Below are 21405 nucleotides of genomic sequence, written 5' to 3'. Positions count from 1 at the left end.
CATGAGAGGGGGGAGGGTCAGAGGGAGAAGCAGACTCCCTGCCGAGCAGGGAGCCCGATGCGGGACTCGATCCAGGGACTCCAGGATCATGACCTGAGCCAAAGGCAGTCGCTTAACCAACTGAGCCACCCAGGTGCCCCCAGATTTTTTTTATGAAGAGAAAGAAAGTGCATAATGATACATCATTCTAAACTTAATCATGAATCAGTTTGAATTAAAATTTGAAAAGAAATTGTAATTAGGAGTCTGTAGGTTTTGAAAATGATGCCCTTTCATATTGATACACGAAATAGACCAGTAAAATTAAAAGATATAAAGAGCTAATCAACCACTTTCCCATGCCATCACTCCAAACTTATCTGCATATAGAAGTATGGGCACTGTAATGAATAAAATTGCATTGTTTAGATTTGTGTGCTTGCTTTGCTGAAGGCATGTAATGGAGGAGGGAACTATACCCATTTCCTGCTCCACCAGTGTTGAGCAGTGAGTTCCACCTTTGGCAAATTCAAGACTTAACATTACGATGACTAATAAGTTCAAAGAACTTAAGCCACTGACTTTAATGTTGGGGAAAGTTTTGCTGATGAATAAGCATTGCTTTCCTCCATTGAAAACTGGGAAGGGGAGATTCCTGCTCCCCAGAGGAGAGCCCCAATGGCAGTGATGGCATCTCCTACCTTTTGGAGGAGGCTGTTATCTTAGGATCCATGAAGGAGTAGGAAACTGACCAAGAAAAAAGGCTTTAACTTCTCATTTCCTCCCTATTATGTAAATAAAAACTATATATACATATTTCTTGAAAGATTTCTGAATATATTAATCACAACGTGTTTTTGTTATGTTTCTCTTTTTTTAGTTCTTTGAATTCTCCTGCTTCTTCTGGAGTTGGTTTTTCTTTGTTTTGTTTTGTTCTTTCTTTGCCATGGTCCTGATTAAGCTCCTGTGCCTTGTGATCCTTGGTATTTATACTTGAAAATATTGGGTTGGAGGTCTAAGTGGCTCCTGTTCCCTTGTAGGTATGTCCGTTTTCTTCCCAAATTTTCCCATTAGAGGGAATTTTAGTTTGGACAGTTGGGTGGGAAAATGGCAGATTTCTCCGAGAAAATACTAGAATGTGAAAGGAAAGGTTTCCTCTTCAGTTGCTGCTCCGCACAAAATCTGTTACTTTTCTTTGTCAATTTTTAAAATTTCTTTAGAGAAAAACCTGTAAAAATAATAAAAAATATATATATGTAATTTTTTTCCCTCTTAGCATTTAGCAGCAGCTACAAATTAATTACATTTCTCCATCCACATGTTCAGTAAACCCCATTTCCCATCTTGTCCCTCTACTCCGTTTGGTGTCTTGGGTCCCAAACAATCAGATTGTTCCTGCTTCATATATTATCTGGGCTTCTGCTTTTTCTGTTTCATCTTCCAACCCTCTTCCATACATTTTGTATGTTTCCAGAGTTCACTGAAATCTCTTATTTGTTGATGACCTTATGCATTCTGTCCTCTTGACTGTTATGGGTTTATTTATTGTATTGAACATCTGGGCTATTTCAGTTGACTTCTGAAAGAGAATGAGGCAAATTTGCATGCCTTGTTGACTATTTTGAGTAAGAATTCTTCTCTCTCTAACTTTGAAGTATGTTTGTTGAAATAATATTTTAAATATTAAAATTAAATTATTTTAATTAAGGTATTTCTCAATCTATACAAATTCAGCATGACTTTGTAACCACACATCCTCAAGTGATGTACATTCAGCAAAGCAGCAACAGTATCTAGAATAGTTCTTTACTTATAGGCTTTGATAAAAGCCCTCATGTATTGTATTCATAAATATCAACCCCTACCACTTGTGTGGAATGTTCTTTTCTCTGGATGCATGATGCCAATACAAGCCAGTGAAGACCTGCATCTTCATCTTTCCTATGAAGAGAAGAATTAATTTGAAAATCCTGGCCCTTTACCAAACTTAGATTTTTCTCCAGTCAATAAGCCTTATTGCTAAACAATCAATCATAAACTATTTATTATTACATCACCAAGCAAAAGAATCTATACACTTTTGGTGAAATCACCTGGGTTAAAATGTTTAAGCTGAAAATTTAGAGCTTGATGCACAGGCAGAAAATTGCAGTAATGCCTGTTAAAGTATACAAAATTCTGACTTTTTGACTAATAATTTGTGGTTGGTATCAAAGAACCTGCTAACTATGCCATTTCTCCCCAGTGCCACTTGCAAACTGTAAAGTGGTGAGACTATGGACATGCTTTATAAAGCTGGATCCCTGTATTTATTTTTTATATGCTGACTGAACTCAGCAAGCTATAGTTTGTATATTGCATGGTTTTTCTTTTAGAATCTTTAATGAATCTCTCTTTAAAAAATGGGAAAAATAGGGTACCTGGGTGGCTCAGTCGTTAAGCATCTGCCTTCGGCTCAGGTCATGATCCCAGTGTCCTGGGATCGAGCCCCACGTCCGGCTCCCTGCTCAGCGGGAAGCCTACTTCTCCCTCTCTCTCTATCCCTCCCCCTGCTTGTGGTCTTTCTTTCTCAAATAAATTTTTAAAAATCTTAAAAAAAAAAGGGAAAAATATATCAAGAGGAAGAAAACTTTGGTATTCTGTAGCCATAAAGAACATTCATGGTGACTAAGAATACATTTAGTTTTATTGGTTTGGGGAGAATACCAGCTTGAAACAACATCCCATGGGATGCTTTATGGAGCAGCAGGGACTGGCTTCGAGTCAACCAGCCTGGAAATGTCTTCTTTATCAGGCATGCACCTCGCTACACGAAGGTTCTTTCAAGAAGCTTTCTCAAAGTATAGGATCTGAATATGAGGTTTTCTCTTCTTCTTAGAAGTCTCTTGGATTTCCAGTGTATATATCTTGAAATGCTAACCTAAATTTCAGGCAGAAGATACGCTTTTCTCTCCTCAGAACATTAATGTTGAAAAAACTCATGCATGCCTGGTTTCTTTGATAACTTGTAGATTTCTGTCACAAGAAAGAGATCAGTCTTTGTATCAATTTTGGTGCAATGGATACTGCTAATTTTCTTTTTAACCAAATATCTTTGACAGAAAACATTAGCAGCAAATAATTATTATATGAACTTTCCAATACAGGAAGAGGTGCTTTTTAGGTCTTGTTGGGAGTAAAGCAATCAAAGTGATACTTCTACAAGCAGAATTTAACAAATAGTCAGCAGAAGCATTTTGAAGATTAACTTCACAGAACTTGGAAAGAAGAAAGAGAAAAAAGGAAACATAGGCATGCATTTTTGCACCCCTGCTGAAGAGGACCACAGAAATACTACTACTGTTTTAATGTTGTCACTGACATAGTAATCTAGAAGATAAATAATAACTATTATAATAATAAGCTCATTTTATGGACAGAAGAATTGAGGTTTAGAGAGATTAATCTACTTGAAAACAAATAGTTATAGAAATAACAAGTAGCAATAGTATCTGATTTGGGAACCCCAATAATATGTATGATATAAACTAATATTGAAATAACATTAATTTGGACATTTTGTCACCGTACAAAATGAAAGAAAATTTTTGCCAATGATTTTTCAAGATTTACATACCTTGCTTCAAAATCTGTGGTGATGACAATGTTATGCTTTTTTCTTGATTTGTTTTGCCTGTTAAACAATTCTGGTCTACTTGGCTTGGAAAATAGATAACATCTTTCAATCTCCGGTTATTGGTGTAATTTCCAGCCTTTTAAATATGTTAAGAGATGATCAGCAGCATTTTTACTGTTATCACCCTGGACTCTACTAGTTGTAAAATAGTGAAATAAGCTTGTAGTCCAGCAAAAAAACACATGAATAAGTTATCCAAATTATGTGGCTTTCCCCGAGGTTTAGCTGCAATGTACTACAAGCTACTTCTTCATTATTAAATTCTATTCCAATATCTCCTGAAATATGGATATGGCTTAGGACTTGTGGGGAATGAGAATTACTGTGTGACTTCTGTCTGTACACCCATCTTAACCTAACTATTCACTGTTTCTTCTCTAGTCATTGCTTCTGAGTTTGGTGAATTGGGTGGAGCTGGGGATAATGGGTATAAGGAACTAAAATAGTAAGGACCAGGAAAAATTATATCTACTCAGATGTGCATCAAATTCCAAAGCCATAAAAATATTTTGACTCCTGCTGACACCCCATTACCTTAATCCCTAGTGGATAATAAAATAGTTAAAATTAAGTTAAAACCATACATTGCTAGGAAAACATGGTCAGATAATCTAATTTTGAGATGGGGCACTGGTCATGAATTAGGACTCAGAGGGAGGCTGGATGTAGCTAATTGTTAACATTTTCTACACATTATTTGGTTATTTATGCTCATAATTAGGCTCAAAACCACAGTCTCTAGAAATAAATGGCATGGAGCTTTCCTCTGTGTCGCAGACTACTGTTATGTCGTCTCTTCATACATATGCTCTTTGTTGAATATGCGTTCTGCGGTGCTAATGAGCAGATGAGCCCTAGCTAGTTATTTGCTAGTCATAGTTTCTCTCGTCACAGTGGGAAGAAGTGGTATGGCCAGGGCAGCGCTCAGGGAACCCAAACCAGTGCAGGACCGACCAGGTGGAAGGAGGGGTAGAGATACTGTGGCCTGGGCCTCCTCCGTGAGCAACAGAGCCTGGGGATGTGCTTCTCCGTGATCTGCCTGGAGTGGGGAACGTGCGCATGGACTTGAAAGGGAACAGGCAAATGGTTGGCTGAGCCAGGACCACAGCAGCACCAAATGGAACTGTCTTTTAGCAAAACTGTTGCTGGCCAGTAAGTGAAAATAGACAAAGGGTTGCCATCCGCAGGATCCAATTATTCATGGTTCTCTTGCAGGCTGCTGCAGTCATACATTATTGTGCCATTCTTTTTAATGAATACATTCTCTACCTTGATTTCCTATGTGTTTAGACTTATTTCTGTGATTTTTATTCTTAGCATTTGTAATCTCTAACTAAATAAAACCAAAAATTAAAAAAACCATGGATGAGAATGCACATGCATGTAAATTTTAAGACCGTGCTTGCATAAATGACACTGTTTTGTATTTGCCCTCTCTCACACTGAAATACTTTTTAAAAAAATGTATTTGGATTCACAATTCCAATTTTTTTTTAAAGTCTCCCAAAGCATCATTACTGTGTTGTGATTCAAAGTTAGCTTTTGTTTTTCAGGTTTTTGCATAACAACAAATTATCTAAAATCCCGGCTGGGAGCTTCTCTCATCTGGATTCATTAAAGAGACTGTAAGTGAAAGCAAGCGCACAGACACAAAAACCTTATGATTTTCCCCCAAATAAATAAATCCCAAGCAATGATTTGCCTTTGTCTCCTTTGGCCGTGGAAGATCATTGCAATTCTAATGTGTAAGGGAGAAAATGGTTTCGTTAACCGTAGAGCGATAGAGGACGCAGTCTACTGAGCTTTCATGTATTCTCTTAGAAGTGACATTCAAAAGGAATATTGAAGATAGAAGTTTCCTCGGTTCTCAGTAATTTCCTTGCTGGTCAAATCTAAAGGCTCCCAAGACTTCCTTTTCCTTTAACTTTTATTTAAAAAGAGATGTGAGAAGTTCTGAAGAAAGTCTAACTCCTCCAGCCAGGCTGCAGAAGTTTTCCCTCGTTGCACATATGGTTACTGGTAGAGTTCATTTCTTCCCACACTAAACAATTCAGAGCGAACCTCCCAATCCTGTTTGAGCCTCCAGCGGCCTCGCTTTTCTCTCTGCCTATGTGAATAACTCGCCTTTACCCTGATCTGTCTCTTCATCCTGATCTCTGGGTATACTTCTGCATTGTTGATGGATTTGGGGTTGTTGTTTTTTCTGTCCGTAAGTTCCAGTTATCAGATAAAAGTCCAATGTCCTGCTTCCCAGAGCTAGTTGGAGGGCACGGAGGGGAAAAATTACAAAGGTGTGCATCTCTCAGCTGTCTTGGAGGTCACGTTGTTGCTGGTGTCTTTCTGGTGTGATGTGCCCAGGTCCAGGTCCATGGGTGAGGGAGTGTTAAGATTAAGTAGATATCAGAACATGGGGGGAAATAAATTTGTGTGGAAATAACGCTTGGAATCATTGTGTTTCAAGGATCATGAATAATCAGGAGGACCATTCATCCAGCCCCAGTCCATCCTGTCAAGTCATTCTCTACTTTCATTGCAGTTCTCACAGCAGGTGCGGCCTTACCGTCTTTTCTCCTCCGGCTGTGCTCTTTGTGCTCAGACCCACAACTGCTTGATGATTCCCTTTTTCTGTCAAAATTTCCTTACTTCTCAGAACTGGTTGCACCATAGCCATTTGGAGTAGTGTGCGCATCGATTCTTGTTCGTTGTTTAAAAGACTTTATCTTTTAGAGCAGTTTTAGGTTCGCAGAAAGTACTGAGACTTCCCACATACCCTCTTTTCCTACACAGCCTCCCCCACGATCATCCTCCACTGGAGTGGTACCTTTGTTAAAATTTATAGCCCATAATCACTCAAAGTCAAATGTCCTGCTTCCCAGAGTTCACTCTTGGTATTGTACCTTGTATGAGTTTAGATGAATGTATGATAACATATATCATCACTATAATGTCAAAACAGAATATTTTCTCTGGCTTAAAAGTCCTCTGTGTTCCACCTATTATTCATCCTCTCTTCCCCCTAAACTCTGGCACAAAACATTTTACTGTCTCCATAGTTTTGTCTTCTCTCGAATGTCATATAGTTGGAGTCATACAGTATGCAGCCTTTTCAGATTAGCTTCTTTCGTTTAGTCATAGGCATTTAAGATTCTTCCGTGTCTTTTCATGGAAATTACTAGCTAATTTCTTTTTAGTGTTGAATAATATTCCGTTGTCTAGATGTACCAGTTTCTTTATGCATTCACTAACTGAAGGACATTTGTTGGCTTCCACATTTTGGCAGTTATAAATAAAGCTGCTATAAACATCCATGTGTAGGTTTTTGAGGGGACAAAAGTTGCACTTCCTTTGGATAAATACAAAAGAACATGATGCTGGATGGCACGCGTAAAATATGTTTAGTTTTATAAGAAATTGCCAGACTGTCTTTTGAAGTGGCTGTACCATTTTTTAGTCCCACCAGCCGTGAATGACAGCTCAGTTGCTCCACACCCTCACCAGCATTTAGTGTCGTCAGTGTCCTGGGTTTGGCCATTCCAACACATGTGTAGTGTTACCTCATTATTGTTTTAACGTTCTTGTTTTTAAGTCATATCTGGAAAATGAAAAATGCCAAGGCATTTTGTTACCAGGTCATAGGATGCTTTATTTTTGGTAGCGGGAAGAATATTTTTTTACTTGCCATCTTTCTCTTTTGTTGGATTTATCACTTGTGGTTAGAGTCACTGTCTTTGTATATTTGCAATTATAATTCCCATTAAATGTTTCTTTTCTACATACATTTCCATCTGGGTATCTTTCTTGACTTCTAAGACTCTCAGAAAGTCTTGAAATGCTCAATCTCTTGTTTGTTTTTCTAATCCCTTTCTATTATTCTTTCTTGTTAAATTTTAGTAGCAGCTTTTTTGTTCTAACTTCTTAAATTTAATGAAACAGCATTCACTCTATTGCTGGAACACACACAGAGAAATAAACACTAATAAAGAAGCAGAGGGAGACCTACATACAGTGATGTGCCAGTATGTATCTTATATGCATGTGTTATATATATTTCAAACGTTTTAAGCCAAATATAAGAATGTTGTTAGTATGTTATGTTGATGAAATGTCTGTTTTCATAGATGGTACACTGATCACTTATGGTCATGGTAAACTGACATACAGATGATTTGAGCAAACTCTTCCAGTGTTCATGAGATCTTGGTCAGTCTGAGATGGCGAGCACTGGTACCTAGTTTTTCCAAATCCTCAAACCCATGCTTATCCAAGCTGTAATTTACACATGAAAATCAGAATAAAGGAAAGTGACTGAGGGCTAGTAAATAAACTACACGTACCATCCAATAAATTCTATCTTCTACATTGAAGTCTCTCAACAGCTGGGGGAATGTCGCTTCACGGCTAGTACCTGGGAGTCTGAGAAACCTGTTTGAATCACATTTGCCCTATCACCCCAGGAGCTGTGTGTGACATCTGATAGCGGTTTCCCCTTCTGTACCATATCATTTCTAACTCATGACAACCACATTCCTTCCAAGAGTACTGAAAAAATTAATGAAATGCTTTTTAACAGTGCTCTTGGGTCTGTAAGTGAAAGGGATTATGCAAGTACAAGTGATAAATTACTCTATTTTCAAATAGAAAGATTTGAATTTGAATTTAGTCCATGCTTTTTTTTCCCTTTCAAATTGCCCATTGAGCAGTGAACAGGTCCAAGTGAGTAATGATTTGGGTGTTGTGATTCTTGACTGAATACTATCAAAAGGCTGTTGTCTTTTATTTAGCACACTTGGTGCGACATTTGATTTAAGAGAACTTTCAAAATAGAGAACAGTAAAATGGCAATGATTTTAAGCATAGGGTACTACTAATAAGTATGGTCTAATACAGATTAAGACAACCCTCCTTTATTATTGATTTACTTGATAGCTTTTTATTTTTCAAAATTTATGGCTTTAAATTATAGGCAATGTTTCAAAGAATGCTTTCCCAGTATGAACTTGGAAACACTCTATTTATGGGCTCCCCAAATGGACTTTTGTACAAAAATACAGTTCTAGTACTATATATTTTTTTTCAAATATAAAGGAGGTTTTTAAGTGGCAAGTGAAAAAAAAAATTCCACAGTTGTTTTATTCATGTTTTGTATCCCTGGTATAGATGAATTTTTTAATTAAGTCAATGGTCATAAAAAAAAGAAATTAAATGTTATGCTCAAGTGTTGCTAAAACACACAAGCATGAGGATACATATGGGAAAATATTGATTACTGATTAATGGAGGGTTGATATATAAGCAATGATGATGTCAGGGAAATGGAAAATTCCAGACTATTAGGGTCCCATGGCTATGATGTTCCCGAGGAGTTATGTTGATGTCCTGGCTTTTGTTCAGCTTGGAAATCTCATGGTGATACTAAAGCAAGAATTTACACCTTAATATTTAACAACAAAAAATTATTTTTGATAAAATTACCAGACATTAAACTCAAAACATGAATTAAACTCAAAAACATGAATCAGAATGAAATTTAATGTTGAAATATATCTGCTTTTTAGCAAAGCAGCTGATAGAGTAAATCAGACAGTGATATGGAATAGCCAAGGACACTGAACCTAATACTTTGCTGAACAAGTGTTAGTCAACTGTTACGTCTTTTACATCACTCCAGACACAGCTGAAAGTGTTCTCCAGTTCAGTTATGGCTTTTTTTTTTCTCAGTTTCATGTGAAGTCTTGATGGAAGCATTAAGCAAATAAAATCCATACCATTCAGCAACTTTTTAATGAGTGTGAGATTTTTTTCCCCTTAATTTAACAATTTAATGCTGCTAAATATAGCTACTCTTTTTAGAGTAATACAATTTAAGTACAATATAACTTAATCTTATGAACTAAGTATCTACAATATCCTTCACAAAATTATCAGACAATAAATCTTTCTTAAATTTATTTAAAAATTTACAGTTTTCTGGAATTATTATAATCCAAATCTAGAGAATAACATGATTTTTTTTTTTACTTTTAGAAAAAACTGTTCTAGTAACTTGATGTTAATATAGACTCCTAAGTTAAAACAGCTAGGATTTTTTATTTTATATGCTTATTGATTCTTTAAATTCCTTTGTTTGTTTCCCAAATGATTTTTAAGAACATTTCATACAATTATTAAAAAATTATGCCATTTTAAAATTCTGCTTAAAAATCACATTCAGCATTACTTATTACAATAAAATTTGAACAATGTAACCCTTGTTGCTATCATAAATATATCCATATTATCATTTCATCTCTGGAACTCCCTTGTGCAGAATGTGACCTGATTACTGCTATAGACAGACTTTTGTATTTCATTTAGCTAATGCTGCCCTTTAACCCTTGGGATAGATGAAAGAGATAATTTATCATATCTGTGCCCTTTTGCTATACATCGTTTGGCAAGAATGGAGGTATACACCATAAATCTCTTTGGTTATCTATCAATTTTGTTTCATGAGGAAAAAAAGTGTTGGAAAGGGTTAGGAAAATATAGTAACACTTAGCAAAAGTGAAGAACTTGTGGGCCTAGATTAGGAAATATCACAAAAAAATATGACAGACCTGCCCATCACAGTCTCTAAGAGACACTTCCAGATGCGGACCTTTGTAAAATGGTGTGATTTTCAGTGATAGCCAGGCCTCTTAGTACACACAAAAAAGAAAATTTTAGAAGTCCCTGTCCCTAACCTTTAGGGAAAATTGAAAACACAAAGAAACACATGCCTATCCATATTGGATATCAAGGTGGTTTATAAGAGAAAAGAGCAAGTCATCTAGGGCAGCCACACAAACTATACACAGCACATTTATAGGCCTCCTTTGGGTAAGAAAGCATCTACTCTTTTAAGTAACATCTATGAAAAAGTTTAGAAAAGCAACACCACCAAATATAAATTCTCTGTTCTTAACATGTAAAAGAATTATAACATTTCAGTATGTATAGTTTTAATTCTTAGTTTTCTCTAAAACAAGGAAGTTTTCATTTTATCTTATTTATTTAAATCAAATAGTATACTGCATGTTAAGTAAAATGTATGTTAAGTAAAAACCACTTTTTGAGTCTCAAAGTGCTTTCCAAAAATATTTAATATGAAAATATATCTATTTCTGTTCAAGAAATGCAAACAGGTAAGCATGTGTTTTAATCTGTTAATTGGTAGCTAGAAATCCTAGAGTAAAAAATATGACTGAAAAGGTAAATTACAGGAATTTAAATATTTTAATTCAGAAGATTCAAAAGAAATTAATAGTCGCTTTCAACAGTTGTAATTCTTGCCTGCATGCCTAGGCGTCTGGATTCCAATGCTCTAGTTTGTGACTGTGATTTAATGTGGCTGGGGGAACTTATGCAAGGCTATGCCCGAAATGGCCAAACTCAGGCTGCTGCTACATGTGAATATCCCAGAAGGCTCCAGGGACGCTCCATCGCTTCGTTACCAGTAGAGGAATTTAACTGTGGTATGCAATTTTCTCTGTGCGTGTAAAATGGAAATGTCTTTTGTTTGCCCCCTTTCTATAAAAGTTTGTTATATGATGTTGCATTTGGAAGAACATAATATCAGAAAATGTTATCAAGTTATTTAGTTAAAAGTATGGTCAATTTCCTTTTCAGCTTCTGCATTTTGATTTAAGGAAGTTTTTATCATTATAAACAGAGCTGGGACAGTCCTTGAGGATCATTTAATCCAACTTTCAAATTTCAAAGGAGAAATATTAAAGAAAACTATTTTCAACAAGGTCATAGGACACTGTGACCAGCATTAAAGTTTCCACTTAAACCAGTATTACTTAAGTGTTAATAATCAATAATTGAGGTTTTTCAACTTTAGATCAAATAATTATTAATATTCATAATAGTAATGCAAACTTTGGATTTGGTAAGCATAGTTCATATTCTAACAACTTCAATAATTCTCTCAGGCTTTATTTGAAGATCCAAGTATAGCTTCTTAGGAACTTTTTGGTTTTCGGGGCGCCTAGGTGGTTCAGTCAGTGCCTTCTGCTCAGGTCATGATCCCAGGGTCCTGGAATTGAGCCCCATGTCGAGTTCCCTGCTTAGTGGAGAGCCTGCTTTTCCCTCTCTCTCTGCTGCTCCCCCTGCTTTTGCTCTGTCTCTCTCTCTCTGTCAAATAAATAAATAAATAAAATATTTTTAAAAAAAGAAATTATTTGATGCTCACTTCAAGCTTTTAATATAAAGGAATATCTACTTGTGTATCTATCTAATCTATTTTTATATATAGCTTTAAATATGAATAAATGAATATACTTACATACGTGTGCATGTGTGTGATAATTGGGCTCCTTGAAAATTTACTCAGGTGATAGCTTACAGCAGAAATTTGTTTTCTAATGCCCCATTCATTGGAGGCCAATATTTGAATTTCTCTAAGCAGGTCATTTGAAAATTATATTAATATAATTTAATTCCATCCAGATGGAGAAGCAAAGTGACTTGGTCTTTATTTCCAAATAAATCTCAAATTTGTCCATACCTTCCATCTTTACTATCAACTTGGAGTTTATGTCATAGTCAAGTTTGCTGGGAATACAGAACATCTTAACTGCTGCCCCAGCTTTCATTTTCTTCCCTCTCCAATCTATTATATTTAGGGAGATCTTTTAAAACACAGATCTGATTATATAATTCTTTTGCTCTCTTTTATAGCTTCCCATGCCTTCAAATGAAACACCAAATCCTTAACAAGGTCACACTTTCTATATGTTGTAGCCCTTGGCTACTCTGTAACCTTGATTCATTCTGCCCCTGCTTCTGCCCAGTGATGTTTAGTCATCATGATGTTCTTTCAGTTCCTAGAAGTTCTTAAGATTTTTTCCAACTCAAGGACTGGCTATACGCTATTTACTCTGCCTACAGTATTCTTCTTGCCTCTCTTCTTTTAAGAGCCCTCTTCTTAAATATTAATTACTTGGAAAGGCTTTTTTTAATTTTGCTCTCTACCCACCTTTTCCCTACCACACACGCTGAGTCAGGTCCCTTTTTATAATCTATCAAATAACCATTTACTTTTCTTAGCACTTCTTACAACATTTTATTATACATTTTTGTGTTTGTTTACTTTCAGTTGCTTCAATGAAACTATAAGCCCATGAGTACAGAGACTTTGTTTTGATCACTGTTTTGTCACTGTCTTAGCACTGTGCCTGACACACTGTAATGTTGAATTATTTTTTAAAGTAAAAATGTAAATGAATCAAACAATTTTTCTAAAAAGGGTAAGTCCAAGATGTTGGTCATATGGACTTTTGATGAAGTGGTTAAGATTAATAGAGATCTATGCAACATTCTCCAGACATGTTAGATCTGGTTATTTATTAATGATCGAAAGTCTCAAATGATGCACTTATTAAAGAAAGAGTTTTATCATTTAGAAAGGTTTAAAAAATTACGTTAAGTTTGCTGTAGAAAGGCAAAATTCCCTTTTTTACATTGTTCTCTATAATTTAAATTCAATAATATTATCCAGTTCATTAAATATCAATCACTCCACTTCTTTATTAAAATAATTTAAATATTTCCATGTTTTACCACTAATTATTATTTGAGAACAGAAACATTCATTTATATTAATAAGTAATTTTGCTCAACCAGGTTTGAGGTCTAGACATACAAATTCTTATAAATTTTATAAAGTGGGTAGTTAGATGGCTAATTGTCTAGAAGAATGCCTACAAAATTGCAAGCTCAACTGAAGTACTTGGCTTGAAATATTGACCCATAAAATCAAACTCCTTCCAGAAATATGGCTGTAAAAGGCACAGGGAAATTTATTTAATTTACTTCATTGGAGATTCCTTTATGCAGTGTATCAAACTTCTAAAGTTTTGTTAAATATATGTTTAACATTGAAACTGGTATGTTACTGGGTAAAAGCAATACAATTTGTAAAACTTTAATGTAGAGGGATTAGAATTATCTGTAGTCCTTTGTCAATAATAGAGTACTGTAATTTTGTATCTTTAAAAGTATACCAATAATTCTTCTGTTACAGAGAGTCCTCGAATTACTTTTGAGCCCCAAGATGTGGAAGTAACATCAGGGAATACTGTCTACTTTACTTGCCGGGCTGAAGGAAACCCCAAACCAAAGATTATTTGGATACATAACAAGTAAATACTGAGCATGGGCATGTGTTGTATTCTCTTTCAAATTTCATTAATTCATTTATCTTGCTTCAAGTTTATCTAGAGATGAATTTTCCAAAATTGTCAGTATTTCTGGACATTTCATAAAAATGTCTTTTAACTTTCATCTTTTGACTTGCCCAAAGTATCTGGAAGACTTCTTAAAATTGTATATTTCCAGACATCAAAGACTGTGAAATTGAGTAAAGGAATTTTGTATTATTTCTAGAAGGAAATATTGGGATAATAACAAACTAGTATGTTTTAAAATCTGAACATAATTAGATATAACCTCACCTTAATTATTTTAGTTTCAACCTGGTATTTTACATTTGATGTTGTAAATTTCACATAGTAAATCAGTATAACATTATGTAAGTGAATTGGCAATAAAAGATGCAAGATTACTTAAAATACTAGTCATTTATTTTATTTTTATTGCACTATTTGATAAAACATGGTATCTACTAGTCTAAAAGGCTGTGAATGTAAAGTTGAATAGTAATAACAAACTTATAAAAAGTTAAAATAAAAGTTTAAAAGAGGAGTGGGAAATGAATTATATACTTGATACAATTCAGTGATAGTACTTGGACAATTATATTATCATTAATTATGTTATTGGTAACCAGCATGGTTTGCATGTGTCTCTTCCATGCCTCCACAAAATTTCATTGTTTGTTTTCTGTCATGTGTATAATCAACTCTAAATTTTAATGCTTTTCTTTGTAAAAGATTCTGATATAGTTTGTATCTTTTTTGTATATAATTTGTATTTGTAATTGTAGTAAGAAACCCAGGCATATTTGTAAAATGTGTTTTTAATTCTAGCAAAAAAAACTAATAAGTATAGGTTAAAAATAGCTTGGAAAAAAGGCAATTATGAACACTATTAAATCTGGAATCTGGCCTAGGAGAAAGACTTCAACTGATAGAAGACATCAATTTATTTCCATCTGGAGATAGTTCAATGGTACTTGAGAAATAGAAATTGCTGCTTATAATGTCTTCCAACTGCTTGTTCTGCCTTCTTACAGTTTAAATTAAGTCATTATGTGTTCAAGGTTATAAAGGTACTGACTAGTATTCAGAAAGGAACAAATAAAAAATCATATTGCTTGATGGAATGTATGATATACGGGTTTTAAATATGGTGACTAAGGAAACTAAGATGCATTTCAAAAGAAACAAAGAAATTGAAAAAGAAGGAATAAAATGAAGGAAAGGTGAAGCATAGGCAGAAGTTTCTGTTATAATATTAGCCATTTCATATAGAAAAAGAATAGAAATGAAAGGGAAGAATTTATACCAAGAAATGTTTAACATTAACAAGTCTTGCTGATTATTGGTCATAAAGTATTTTTTAATAAAAAGATAATATATAGGGCACCTGAGTGGCTCAGTTGGTTAAGCGACTGCCTTCGGCTCAGGTCATGATCCTGGAGTCCCTGGATCGAATCCCGCATTGGGCTCCCTGCTCGGCAGGGAGTCTGCTTCTCCCTCTGACCTTCCTCCCTCTCATGCTCTCTGTCTCTCATTCTCTCGCAAATAAATAAATAAAATCTTAAAAAAAAAAATAATAAAAAGATAATATATATACTGAAAGTGCATGAAATATACCCTATATTATAACAGGTAATTTGAAATAAACATCTCTTTAACATAAACTAAGCTAAGAAAAAAAATACTGCCAATTCATTAGGAGCAACCTAGGTGTTCCTTCCTTAACATTCTTCTGTTTTCCTCCCCTGGAGATAACCTCTATCCTGACATTAGGGTCCATAGGACAGTGAGTTAAGAACTGATTAGACACAAGCAAAGGGGGAATTAGAGAATTAGAAGGTATGTCTGTTGGAGTATATTAGCTATCAGGATGGTTAAGAAACATGGAAACTATAATCCAAAGGTCCAGGACATATCCAATAAAGAATTCCAGAAAGAGAAGTTAAAATAATGAGCTGGAGTCAATGTTTAGAGAAGTAACAATGAAAAAATTTCCAGAAATGAAAAAAAGCATGAGATTTCAGATTAAGAAAGGTACTGATTCCCAACAAGGACTTAAAAAAGAAATCTGTATCTGGTGCATTATGATCAGAAAATTGAAAGAGATGGAGGAGGAGCAAGATGGCAGAGGAGTAGGAGACCGAAATGTCATCTGGTCCCACGAATTCAGCTAGATAGTTATCAAACCATTCTGAACACCTACAAACTCAACAGGAAATTGAAGAAAAGAATAGCAGCAACTCTCTGAACAGAAAAGCGTCCACTTTTTGGAAGGTAGGATGTGCGGAGAAGTGAATCTGAGGCGATATTTGAGAAGATAGACCGCGGGGGGAGGGAGCCTCTGTCAGCTGGCTACTGGCAAGTGATAGAGAGTGGAACACAAAATTGGAATATTTAGAAGTCTGCGCTGCTGAGGGACGACACTCCAGTGGCTAAGTGGGGGGTAGAACCCTCGCTGGGACAGTGTGCTCTCAGGACAATGAGGGTCACAGAAAGACCAGGGGTGACTGAGTGCAGCACAGCTCCCAGGTATTGGAGCAGGGAAGCCAGCTCCAGAGACGAGGAGTGGGGTCTCAGACCTGGGTTGCCATAAACCGTGATCTACGGCACAGTCAGGCCACTGCTCTTTGGGGAGGGACACAACAAGTGGCAGATCCGGGGAGACTCCCCTTCCTCCCCGGGGAGGAGCAGCACAGGAGTGCACCATAGGGATCTGCAGGGTTTGGAGACTCCAAACAGGGTCAAGTGCCAGAAATAGAAATGCTTGGTCACAGGCCAGGTGAGCACGGAGTGTGGCCAGAAATGGGGGAGACAGGAGTGATTGACTGCTTTTCTCTGGGGGCTCGCTGAGGAGTAGGGCCCCAAGTTCTCGGCTCCTCTGGGGTGGAGATTGGGAGGCAACCATTTTCACTCTCATCCTCCAAAGCTGTATGGAAAGCTTGCAGGGAACAAAAGCTACCGAGAGCAAACACGAGCAGTGTTTAGCCTGGCCCCTGGCAAGGGCAGGGCAATTTTGCCTCAGGCAAAGACATTTCAGAACCACTGCGACAGACTCCTCCCCCAGAAGATCAGCAAGAACAGCCAATCAAGACCAAGTTTACTAATCAATGGGAATGGCAGAACTCCAGCACTAGGGGAATACAGCACATAGAGTTCATGGCTTTTTCCCCCCTGATTCTTTAGTCTTTCAAAGTTAAATTTTTTAATTTTCTTTTTTTATTTTTTTTTGAATTTTTCTTTTTCCCTTTCTCAACCAACATCTTAGCAATCACTTTTTAAAAAATCTTTTTTATTTTTCATTTTTAGAGTCATATTCTATCCCTTCATAGTAGTTAACCTTATTTTTGCTATATATATATATATATATATATAAGTTGTTCTCTCTTTAAAATTTTGGGATACAGTTTCTTCTAACAGATCAAAATATATCGTGAATCTCTAGTGTATGGCTTTGTTCTAGTCCCTGCCTGATCCTATTCCCTCCCCTTTTTTTTTTTTTAAATTTCTCTTCTTTTTTCAAACAACTTCTTATCAATTCCTTTTATAAAATCTTTTATAATTTTCATTCTTATAGTCATATTCCATCCCTTCATCATATTTACCCTTATTTTTGTACATATATAAGTTTTTCTTTCTTTAAAATTTTGGGAAGCACTTTCTTAGACCAAAATAAACCCAAAATCTAGTGTGTGACACTGATCTATGCATCAGCCTGATCATATTTGATCATATTCTCCTTTTTTAATCTTTTTCTTTTTTGTCCTTTCTTTCCCTTTATTTTTCCCCGGTTTCAGATCTCTTTTGAATTGTTTAGTTTCTGGGGTCGTTGTTACCCTGTTAGTATTTTGTTCTCTCATTCATCTATTCTCCTCTGGACAAAAGGACAAGATAGAAAAAGTCACCTCAAAAAAAAGAACAAGAGGCAGTACCAACTGCCAGGGACCTAATCAATACGGACATTAGTACGATGTTGGACCTAGAGTTCAGAATGACAACTATAAAGATACTAACTGGGCTTAAAAAAAGCAGGGATGATACTAGAGAAACCCTTTCTGGAGAAATAAAAGAACTAAAATCTAACCAAGTCAAAATCAAAAAGGCTATTAATGAGGTGCAATAAAAAATGGAGGATGTAACTGCTAGGATAAATGAGGCAGAAGAGAGAATTAGTGATATAGAAGACCAAATGGTGGAGAATAAAGAAGCTGAGAAAAAGAGAGATAAACAACTACTGGATCACGAGGGCAGAATTCTAGAGATAAATGATACCATAAGAAGAAACGATATTAGAATAATTGGGATCCCAGAAGAAGAAGAGAGAGAGAGAGGGGCAGAAGGTATACTGGAGAAAATTATAGAGGAGAACTTCCTTAATTTGGGGAAGGAGACAGACATCAAAATCCAGAAGGCACAGAGAAGCCCCCTCAAAATCAATAAAAATAGGTCAACACCCCGACATCTAATAGTAAAACTTATGAGTCTCAGAGACAAAGAGAAAATCCTGAAAGCAGCTTGGGATAAGAGGTCTGTAACCTACAATGGTAGAAACATTAGATTGGCAACAGACTTAGCCACAGAGACCTGGCAGGCCAGAAAGGACTGGCATGAGATATTCAGAGCACTAAATGAAAAAAAATATGCAGCCAAGAATACTATATCCAGCTAGGCTGTCATTGAATATAGAAGGAAAGATCAAAAGCTTCCAGGACAAACAAAAAGTAAAGAATTTGCAAACACGAAATGAACCTTACAAGAAATATTGAAAGGGGTCCTCCAAGCAAAGAGAGAGCCTAAAAATAACATAGACCAGAAAGGAACACAGACAATATACAGTAACAGTCACCTTATAGGCAATACAATGGCACTAAATGCATATCTTTTGATAGTTACCCTGAATGTAAATGGGCTCAATGCCCCAATCAAAAGACACAGGCTATCAGATTGGATAAGAAAACAAGACCCATTGATATGCTGTCAGCAAGAAACTCATTTTAGACCCAAAGACACCTCCAGATTGAAAGTGAGCAGTTGGAAAACCATTTACCATGCTAATGGACACCAAAAGAAAGTTGGGGTGGCAATTCAAATATCAGACAAATTAGATTTTAAACCAAAGACTATAATAAGAGATAAGGAAGGACACTGTATCCTACTTAAAGGGTCTATCCAACAAGAAGACCTAACAATTGTAAATATCTATGCCCCTAAGATAGGAACAGCCACTTATACAAGCCAATTAATAACAAAATCAAGAAACACATTGACAACAATACAATAATAGTAGGGGATTTTAACACCTCCCTCACTGAAATGGACAGATCATCTAAGCAAAAGATTAACAAGGAAATAATGACATTAAATGACACACTGGACCAAATGGACTTCACAGATATATTCAGAACATTCCATTCCAAAGCAACGGAATACACATTCTTCTCTAGTGCCCATGGAACATTCTCCAGAATAGATCACATCCTAGGTCACAAATCATGTGTCAATAGGTACCAAAAGATTGGAATCATTCCCTGCATATTTTTGTACCACAATGCTTTGAAACTAGAACTCAATCACAAGAGAAAAGTCAGAAAGAACTCAAATACATGGAGGCTAAAGAGCATCCTACTAAAAAATGAATGGGTTAACCAGAAAATTAAAGAAGAATTAAAAAACTTCATGGAAACCAATGAAAATGAAAACACAACTGTTCAAAATCTTTGGGATGCAGCCAAGGCAGTCCTAAGAGGAAAGTATATAGCAATACCAGCCTTTCTCAAGAAACAAGAAAGGTCTCAAATACACAACCTAACCCTACACCTAAAGGAGCTGGAGAAAGAACAGCAAATAAAGCCTAAACCCAGCAGGAGAAGAGAAATAATAAAGATCAGAGCAGAAATCAATGAAATAGAAACCAAAAGAACAGTAGAACAGATCAATGAAACTAGGAGCTGGTTCTTTGAAAGAATCAACAAGATTGATAAACCCCTGGCCAGATTTACCAAAAAGAAAAGAGAAGTGACCCAAATAAATAAAATCATGAATGAAAGAGGAGAGATCACAACCAACTACAAAGAAATACAAATAATTATAAGAACCTATGAGCAACTATATGCCAGCAAATCAGATAATCTGGAAGAAATGGATGCATTCCTAGAGATGTATCAACACCCAAAACTGAATGAGGAAGAAATAGAAAACCTGAACAGACCTATAACCATGAAGGAAATTGAAGCAGTCATCAAAAATCTCCCAACAAAGAGCCCAGGGCCAGATGACTTCCCAGGGGAATTCTACCAAACATTTAAAGAATAATTAATACTTATTCTTCTAAAACTGTTCCAAAAATTGAAATGGAAGGAAAACTTCCAAACTTGTTTTATGAGGCCAGCATTACCTTGATCCCAAAACCAGACAAAGACCCCACCAAAGAGGAGAATTACAGACCAATATCCCTGATGAACATGGATGCAAAAAATCTCACGAAAATACTAGCCAATAGGATCCAACAGTACATTAAAAGGATTATTCACCACGACCAAGTGGGATTTATTCCTGGGCTGCAAAATTGGTTCAACATCCACAAATCAATCAATGTGATACAATACATTAATAAAAGAAAGAACAAGAACCATATGATCCTCTCAATAGATGCTGAAAAAGCATGTGACAAAGTACAGCATTCTTTCTTGATCAAAACTCTTCAGGGTGTAGGGATAGAGGGTACATAACTCAATATCATAAAAGCTATCTATGAAAAACCCACAGCAAATATCATTCTCAATGTGGAAAAACTGAGAGCTTTCCCCCTAAGGTCAGGAACATGGCAGGGATGTCCACTATCACCACTGCTATTCAACATAGTACTAGAAGTCCTAGCCACAGCAATCAGACAACAAAAAGAAATAAAAGGCATCTGAAGGCAAAGAAGAAGTCAAACTCTCACTCTTTGCAGGTGATATGATACTTTATGTGGAAAACCCAAAAGACTCCACTCCAAAACTGCTAGAACTCATACAGGAATTCAGTAAAGTGGCAGAAAATGCACAGAAATCATTGGCATTTCTATACACTAACAACAAGACAGAAGAAAGAGAAATTAGGAGTCAATCTCATTTACAATTGCACCCAAAACCATATGATACCTAGGAATAAATCTAACCAAATAGGTAAAGAATCTGTACTCAGGAAACTCTAAAATACTCATGAAAGAAATTGAGGAAGACACAAAGAAATGGAAAAAAGTTCCATGCTCATGGATTGGAAGAACAAATATTGTGAAGATGTCAATGCTACCTAGAGCAATCTACACATTTAATGCAAACCTTATCAAATAACACCAACTTTTTTCAAAGAAATGGAACAAATAATCCTAAAATTTGTATGGAACCAGAAAAGACCCTGCATAGCCAGAGGAATGTTTAAAGCTGGTGGCATCACAATTCTGGACTTCCAGCTCTATTACAAAGCTGTCATCATCAAGACAGTATGGTAGTGGCACAAAAACAGACACATAGATCAATGGAACAGAATAGGGAGCCCAGAAATGGAACCTCGACTTTGTGGTCAACT

General features: G+C 35.9%; 1 protein-coding gene across 1 annotated transcript in view; it reads left to right on the top strand.

Moving 5' to 3' along the window:
* The window catches only part of PXDNL (peroxidasin like), a 422439-nt gene that overhangs the window by 290114 nt on the left and 110920 nt on the right, over nucleotides 1-21405 (top strand). Inside the window, exons 6-8 of the mRNA XM_081817119.1 lie at nucleotides 5209-5280; nucleotides 10979-11148; nucleotides 13704-13821. Coding sequence (XP_081673245.1) covers nucleotides 5209-5280; nucleotides 10979-11148; nucleotides 13704-13821 — 360 coding nt within the window. The remainder of the gene's footprint in view (nucleotides 1-5208; nucleotides 5281-10978; nucleotides 11149-13703; nucleotides 13822-21405) is intronic.

The sequence above is a fragment of the Leptonychotes weddellii genome, chromosome 4 (assembly GCF_054177405.1).
Source record: "Leptonychotes weddellii isolate Sample4059 chromosome 4, ASM5417740v2, whole genome shotgun sequence".
Taxonomy (NCBI): Eukaryota; Metazoa; Chordata; class Mammalia; order Carnivora; family Phocidae; genus Leptonychotes; species Leptonychotes weddellii.
This window is presented reverse-complemented; position numbering and strand designations above follow the sequence as displayed.